General features: G+C 40.0%; 1 protein-coding gene across 1 annotated transcript; it reads left to right on the plus strand.

The window, feature by feature from the left end:
• The first annotated feature begins 1,180 nt into the window (after positions 1–1,180).
• On the plus strand, positions 1,181–7,915 carry vps33a (VPS33A core subunit of CORVET and HOPS complexes). The gene is made up of 13 exons (XM_033618667.2): positions 1,181–1,337; positions 1,711–1,776; positions 1,905–2,032; positions 2,166–2,352; positions 2,596–2,712; positions 2,848–3,022; positions 3,519–3,712; positions 4,516–4,642; positions 4,845–4,912; positions 5,193–5,330; positions 5,694–5,831; positions 5,929–6,097; positions 7,006–7,915. The coding sequence occupies exons 1-13, from the start codon at positions 1,236–1,238 to the stop codon at positions 7,197–7,199; spliced, it is 1,803 nt and encodes a 600-aa protein (XP_033474558.1). The 5' UTR covers positions 1,181–1,235; the 3' UTR covers positions 7,200–7,915.
• The last annotated feature ends 463 nt before the right edge of the window (positions 7,916–8,378 follow it).

Here is an 8,378-nt window from a genome sequence, read left to right on the forward strand (position 1 = left end):
TGCGTGGAGGATGGAAAGCCCTTGGTACCCTGGGAAGGAAACCCCTGGATCTGAAGTGATAACACTGATGCTTAAGTGGACAGTCATCACCTGATTCGATTGTCTCTTTAACAGTGTCTAAATTTGTCTCATCCTCCACGCAGCCCCATTGACTCATATTTTATAAGGTTATGCATTGGTTATGATGATTTGTTAATGCGCCTGATGCTATTTTAACATTACAACACGGTATCAAAGTGTCCAAAGTTTCATCACAATTAGAATGCAAGGGCTTTCAATTGAATCAAGTCTATCTTTAATTTTTCTATTTTATTTTTATAGGCTATCCTAAAATATATCCTACTATTTGGCAGCAAGCACACTTATATTGAATTACTTTTATATTTCCTACAAGTGATAAAATTGCTGGCACTTCCCTTCACATGAGTTGGGTAAATATATTGTTTAGCAGCAACTATTTAATTCCCCCAAAATAGGCTATAAACCACTGAAAATCTAACATCAGTGTCTCAATTATAAGTGCATAGCCCCGCTCTGATTCTTACTGTGGAGACATCGCTCCATCTAGAGGATGGAGTTCCCATTGCCCCAAAGAAGGCATGAAAAACGCTCATTTTGCTTTATTATAAAATATATATCTATGTAACATGAGGGGAATCGGTGCTAAAAATACAGAATCACACTTACTTTTACAATAATTTGGATTAAGATCATTGTAGGCATAGTTTTTAGTGGCTACAGGGTATGTTTGCCACACCCACACACAGGAAAAGACTGCAGGCGAAACAAGAGGATACTCCCCTCGTACTTCTGTGTTCGGGTCTCACATGAATACTCAAATTGGGAAAGTACTCTGATACATGTAGATAACGCAGAAAGATATTTTCAAACTACCGATAGCAGTAGTATCTACCGACAGACGTATTATTTACAGATAATATAGATAAAAACTAATACAACTGTCTTTATTTTAGTTGTTTAACGAGCACCCAAATACGCACGCGTGAGACGAATTCGCCCCTGCAAGCTAAAGAAAGATAGCTAACCCGTTAGCTAGACCGTTATTCATTACAATTTAACAGACTAGAAGTTCAACTAGGGTGGAAGGAATTAAGCTTTTGGAGTTTTATTCGTTTTCCTTGACGTGAACTATCTTGGTATTGTAGCTTCTTTGGTCACGTGACTGAGTCTCGCCGCTGTTGTCACCTGATCTGTTGTGTTGCTGATAAAGAGTCATGGCTGCCCACCTCTCGTACGGTAGAGTCAATTTAAACATATTAAGAGAAGCAGCACGAAAAGAGCTTCGAGAGTTTTTGGACAAATGTGCGGGAAGCAAGGTAATGAACACACAAACATGTAAACATGGCAGAAACAGGGACAGTTGTAACGTTATGCTCCTGACAGTTAAGCTAGTCTGGGGGAAATGTCAGTGGTCGACACATCTTTTAAAATACATGCAGGGTATGTTCAGATGCAGTTATGTTGTGATTATGAATATAATTTAAATACTACATCTGATAATGTAGCTACAGGTCTGTGCATTTGAGCTGTATTTCTCCTTTAGGGTGGCTGCTTATCAATCTATAATTTGACCCATTAGCTAATAGCTAAATCATCTGTAACACTGACAGCAGACAGTTCCGCATACAGATGATCCTTCAGGCTTTGTCACTGATGTGATACATAACTTTATATGCTTTTGCTCTATAGGCCATAGTTTGGGATGAATATCTGACCGGACCTTTTGGATTGATAGCTCAGTACTCCCTACTGAAGGTAAGTGCCTTCCTTCTTTGCACAGTTTCCCAGATAATGTCACAGGAATGTACCACATATGTAATATAGCTGAGGGTTTTATTGATCATTCAGATTAAACACATTCATGTTTATACTGTGTTTTTCAGGAACATGAAGTGGAAAAGATGTTCACCCTCAAGAGTGGCAGGCTCCCCTCTGCTGACGTCAAAAATATCATCTTCTTTGTTCGTCCCAGACTGGAGCTCATGGACATCATTGCTGAGAATGTATTCAGGTCTGTGTCTCATGTAAAGCGCCACAATTTAAAGGGTGATAAAGGCATTTTCACATCAGACAGGTATTTTCAATTCTTTGCAAAGCTGTCCGCACAGAATTTAATACTTTTGTCCTGGACTGTGTGCCTGCAGTGAGGACAAGCTGCATTCGTCCAGAGACTTCCACATTTTGTTTGTGCCTCGGCGGAGCCTGCTGTGTGAACAGCGGCTGAAGGAGCAGGGCGTGTTGGCCTCTTTCATCAACATTGATGAGTACATCCTGGACCTGATCCCCTATGATGGCGACCTGCTCTCCATGGAGTATGAAAGTGCTTTCAGGGTGTGTTCAAATTGTACATCCCAGATATATATCATCCACTGTGCTGTATCTGTGTGTTGTTATGAAGTGAAGATCAGATTTCAAATCAACAGCAATTCAACCAGTATCTTAATAAAGATAATTTTTAAAATGTATAAGCTCTCTTAAACTAAATATCTAGAATTTCACACCTCATACAGCTGTATAGTTGCGATGTATTTCTAACTGCCATGATGTGTTTATCCTTCCTGTTGTCTCTTCCAGGAGTGCTACTTAGAAAATGACCAAACAAGCCTTTACCACACAGCCAAAGGCCTCATGACCTTACAGGCACTGTATGGCACCATTCCACAGATATATGGGAAAGGAGAATGTGCACGGGTGAGGTGGAATAATTTTACATTAAAAATGATGTGTTATAATATTATATTGAAACTGCTAACTGCTAATGGACAGGCTCAGCAGCAGCTGTGTGAGTGAGTTTGTTTGAGAAGGAAATTCTCTGCTTGTTCTCAGCATGTTGCCAACATGATGCTGAGGATGAAGAGGGAGTTTGCTGGCAGTCAGAATCAGATCCTGCCCGTGTTCGATACGCTGCTCCTCCTGGACCGTAATGTTGACCTGCTCACCCCCCTGGCCACACAGCTCACATATGAGGGCCTCATTGACGAGATCTATGGAATCACTAACGGTCAGAATAAACCATTTTTGACTTCTTCTCATTATGTTTTAATGAAGCCTGATGTGAATGCACTGTTGCAATTATCTTCAGTCTGCATATATTTAGGGCTGTACCAAATAGTTTGAAGCTTTCTTCATAACATTGACATCTGAAATCTAAATCATGCTGTTTAAACCTGGCCTGTTTTAGTGGCATGGTCTAGCAGCAATCACTATTAGATTGTATTGTATAAATTACATGTATTCATTACAAAATGTTGATTTAATTTAAAAAAGACCTACTCAGTTAATTTGATGTATCACTTAATTGAAATTAGGGATTTTTTTTCAAGGGTTTTTATTTCATTTTTTAGGGTGATGATTTCATAAAATATGATAAACATTTGGAACTTCAGATTTTAAAAAATGACATTAGGTACAACCCTTCATATATTTGTGTTTTTGAATGTCCGCTCCTCTTTTTTTTAAAATTGCCGGTCCCTGTCCTTACTCTCTCTGACTCGCAGGTTATGTCAAGTTACCTCCTGAGAAGTTTGCGCAGAAGAAGCAGGGTGAGGCGAGTAAAGATTTACCCACAGAGCCCAAGAAGTTACAGCTCAACTCGGCAGAGGAGCTGTATGCAGAAATACGGGACAAAAATTTCAACGCTGTCGGAGCAGCGCTCAGCAAGAAGGCCAAAATAATTTCAGCAGCCTTTGAGGTTGGTCTTGCATCATCTTTGTTGCTCTAGCATATTTACCTGCTCTGAAATATTTATAGTGTAATGTTTGTTACAACAATGTAGTTTCAATGCCTAATGCTTCCAGAAAGCTATGTTGGATCATCTCTAGACATATCAGCTGATCTAATGTGATTACAGTCTCTGGCATTTTACCACAAAGGTCATAACAGAAATCCATGAGGTGAGGGAAGTGATGACAATCACCCAGAGATGAGATACAGTACTAATTGTACGAGGAGACTGCTTAACAAGGCCAAACGTATTATCAGCACAGGTATATTGATTGTAATACAAACTGCATTAGTAGAGACTGTTTATACCTTTGATGCACCATCAGATAGCAGCAAGCATGAGCAGGCTCTTTACTCATTTAGGGACAGGCGCTTTCTATTAGAAAGGTTTCCGGGAATACAATTATTGTGTATTTTGTCATTGTCTGAAACGAATTTGTGCAGATAGACACAGAACTAAAATAGATCATTGTGTGTTTGTGGGAATTGTATTTTATAGAAAAAAACTGAAGAAGGGTTAAACTGTTTTAACTACAAACATAATTTGATAAAGATCAACAGCTTCCTAATCTTGTTTTTGGTCCATTTTGATGCCACGTCCAAACCTGTTTTACATCCTATTTCACCTGCTGACGTGCTGTGTGAATCACCTTTTGTGGTAAATGAATTGGATTCTGCCATTTAAATGCTGTTTTTCTGAGCTGCACCATCAGACAGATTAACAGCATAGCAAATAAAGTGATATATGAATATATGTTGTTTGTCTTTCAGGAGCGCCATAATGCTAAAACAGTGGGAGAGATAAAGCAGTTTGTGTCTCAGTTGCCTCACATGCAGGCAGCTCGGAGCTCACTGGCCAACCACACTTCTATAGCAGAGCTGATCAAGGACATTACAAGTAAATAAGCCCTTTCTTTCCCCCTTAAACTGCTTTATATTAAAAAATGTTTTGGTTGCTTTGGAATATCATTATGAAAATTTCTCCTTGTTTTGAGGACTGTAGAATTCTGTATTTCCCTGTTTATACTTCACTGTACATTCAGTGTGTCATATAGGCTTTTTATAATGTGATTAAATCTAACTCATGTCTCTTGTTTCAGCATCTGAGGCCTTCTTTGATAATCTAACAGTGGAACAGGAGTTTATGACCGGAGTCGACACAGACAAGGTATATTTTGCCTATCTACGCACTGTTTTTCCAAAGCTAATCTGTCATAAAACAGTCTTTCAGTATGTACAGAGATACACTGTGGTTTCATATCATTTTACCACAGTTAACTGAAATCCTCAAAATAATAGGAAATGACTTATTGCATTTACTCTTCATGTTTTGTATCTGGCACTGATTTTAAATGAGAATTTATACAATGAGAAGTTTTGCTAACGTGATTTATAAACTGCATTTATTGGTGCACTTTAGTTCTGATTAATGTTATTTTGCTATCCAGGTAAACACATATATAGAGGACTGCATTGCCCAAAAGGATCCACTGATCAAGATTCTGCGCCTGGTGTGTATGCAGTCAGTCTGCAACAATGGCCTCAAGCAGAAGGTGTTCGACTACTACAAGAGGGAGATTCTCCAGGTAAAGTCAAGTGGTGGTATCTCAACTGCGCCTCTGTGCACACACGTTCCTGCAGCATCAACAAAAAATAGTATTGAATTACACTGTAGTGCGTAGGCTTTTTTCCAGTTGTATTACAAAACCTAAGAGAACTGTGTGACCTCTGGCAATCTCAGCCAACATAATCATCTTTAAAGAGGCTATGGCACATTTTTAAGATCAGGTAGTGGTGTCATGGTAAACTAGACAACCAAAGGCATCAGTTGTTACACATCGCAAAAACAAAAATGGGTCTATGGTGGGTTTCCAAGGGTTAAATGAATATTTATAATTGTTGTTGCCTGACTTTTTTAATAATGCCTTCTTTTTTTGTCTTTTGTGAAGACCTATGGTTATGAACACATTCTAACACTGAACAACCTGGAGAAGGGGGGTCTTTTGAAGCTACAGACAAGCTCAAGGAACAACTACCCCACCATCAGAAAAACCCTCAAGCTGTGGATGGAGGATGCCAATGAACAGGTACGAGACTCATTAAATAAAGGACTTTGAGGATTAAACCCATGCACTTTGAGGATGATTTTGACCTTTCTTACTGTGTGTCTTTTGGTTCCCTCAGAACCCAAACGACATATCCTATGTGTACAGTGGCTACGCGCCACTAAGCATCCGCCTGACCCAGGTCTTGGCCAGGCCCGGGTGGCGTAGCATCGAAGAGGTGCTGAAGATGCTCCCAGGCCCACACTTTGAGGAGAGACAGCAGCTGCCTGCCGGGCTTCACAAGAAACGTAAGGACCAATGTAAACCAGGTCAACTGTTTACCCTGCTGCTCGCTAAACAGAATAAAAGTAAACGACCTCCTGCCTGCTGCATGTAGATAAGACACAGGCTTTGTTTTTGTTGAGTCAAATACTGAACAGCAGCAGATTGATGGCACAAAGCTGACAGTACCCCAGAGCTGCTGTCAGTGTGTGTGTGCATGTTTTCTGTGTGTTTGTGTTGAAGAGAAGGCTAGACAAAAACATGCTGTGCTTCATTTGTCAGTGACCAACCAGTCAGTTTTCCTCGCTCTTTTCATATTGGCAGAAGGAGGTGTTACACTGATGTGAATAATAAATTTAATTATACACTCAATTTGAAATGTGCTAATTAGAAGAATGAGTTTGGGCATTAGATAGTTGACTTGTTTCTACAAGCCTGCCTTACACTGGATTTTAAAAGGTGATAATAGAAGACTCTAATCTAGGGGGAGGGTGATGGCTAAATTAGTGTTTTCACATTTCAAAATATGGTGCTTTAGTAGAGGGAACTTGGCCCTCGTTTACATTCAGTTGTATTTTATTAAAGGGAGACATGGCAAAAATTTGATTGAAAGGAAAACTTCACCTCCGAAATGATCATTTGTACAGTATATCAGTTGCTCACCCCATGTTACGTTGAATTCATGAAGTAAACTGTTTTTCTTGAGGAATCCAAAAAATCCAGTCATGTGCTCAATACCTCCCAAACACGTGCGTTTTTGCCAAAACTTTACTGTTAAAAGACTCCCATCGTGTTTTCCTCACAAATTCAACGTAACACAGGGTGAGTAATTGATATACAGATAATCATGTTGGAGGTGAAGTATTCCTTTCATGGTTAATTTAGTTTTTCCATTTTTGTTTGACTTAAATGTGTCTCCTTTTCTGTCACACAGGTCAGCAGGGGGAGAATCGGACAACATTGGTGTTCTTCCTCGGCGGGGTGTCGTACGCTGAAATAGCCGCTCTTCGTTTCCTCTCTCAAATGGAAGACAGCGGGATGGAGTATATCATAGCAACCACAAAACTCATAAACGGTACAACTTGGATCAAATCCCTCATGGACCGGCCTGAATCCCAGACCCCCTGAGTCACCTGCACATACACCTGGCCACATCAAACACCCCATCCATCCATTAGAAAACCTCAGCTGCTGTTTTTTTATGTTCATATCAGTGTACTGCAGGTGTTTCATTGATGTCTGGGCAATAACAGGCTCTTTAAAGGTGCCCTGTGGAGTTTTCTTTTCTTCGTTCAGTGTTGCAGACCAAAATGCTTTGTGTGTGTCCTTGAGTCCTTAAAAACATGTTTAATGTATTTTGTTCTTTACAACATTTGCAAAGCTGATTTACTGAATATTTTAAATCATGCATTGTTATAGCCATGTTTACTTGCTTGTTCTTTACTACAATTTTTCATCCGCTGCCACCACCAATATGAAGATCAGTGTAAGAGTGCGAAGCCGGCAGTAGGAATGTGCATGATACAAACAAAATGGTGACACACTTGTTAAAACATTGCTCCATAGTGCCTCTAGTGGTCATAAATTCCACAGGGCACCTTTAATTTCTCCTAGTCCGTAGTTTGCACCCAGACAATATAATATACATCTGGTTTAATGCTAACTGTACACCCATTTGTCCTCTGGCTACATGTTAATCATGACGTCATTGCTCTACTATGAAGCAACTGTAAATATGTATGATTAAAATCTTTGGGATGTTTGAGATGATGTCATGTATAAGATGATTAATTTTTGAAGGCTTTTGCTGGCATAAAAATACATAAATAAAGTCTTAACTGAGATTAGTCTTTAATTTCTTGATCACGTGAGAAGCCATTTTGCTTATTGTTCATGAGATCATTTTTGGAAAAGTCAAGCTGATTGTGATCAGAGACAGCAGATGAAAGGCAGGGATGGGAGTGTATCCGTCAGCAGCAGTCCAGCTCTCTGAAGGAGCAATTAGCGCAGTAACAGGCCTCCCGATCAGCCGATAATGGCCCTCTGCTGTCTGGAGAGCTCAGCCCACGGCAGCCCATGATTTGACAGCGCAGGACACTGATTGAATTAGGAGGCCATTTGCTCCGTGTTCCGGTAGAGGGTTACTGTGCTACAGGAGGGTGTTTGATCTCTGTTTCAGTCAATACCCTCTCCGTGCCTTACACTGTGAACATAGCGAGACCTGCTGACAGCACTCAGATATTTTTGGTGAACTGCTCTCAGGCAAATCTTTGTTAATTTCCTCTGTGTTGATTGGCCAGAAGACTT

This window comes from Epinephelus lanceolatus, chromosome 9, assembly GCF_041903045.1.
Source record: "Epinephelus lanceolatus isolate andai-2023 chromosome 9, ASM4190304v1, whole genome shotgun sequence".
NCBI classification, from domain to species: Eukaryota; Metazoa; Chordata; class Actinopteri; order Perciformes; family Serranidae; genus Epinephelus; species Epinephelus lanceolatus.

Bases quoted from the DNA above. Each gene is read 5' to 3' on its own strand.
- vps33a (XM_033618667.2), top strand. From the start codon at position 1,236: ATGGCTGCCCACCTCTCGTACGGTAGAGTCAATTTAAACATATTAAGA. The intron at 3,023-3,518 runs GTCAGAATAAAC...TCTGACTCGCAG, and splicing joins GATCTATGGAATCACTAACG to GTTATGTCAAGTTACCTCCT. The intron at 5,331-5,693 runs GTAAAGTCAAGT...TCTTTTGTGAAG, and splicing joins ACAAGAGGGAGATTCTCCAG to ACCTATGGTTATGAACACAT.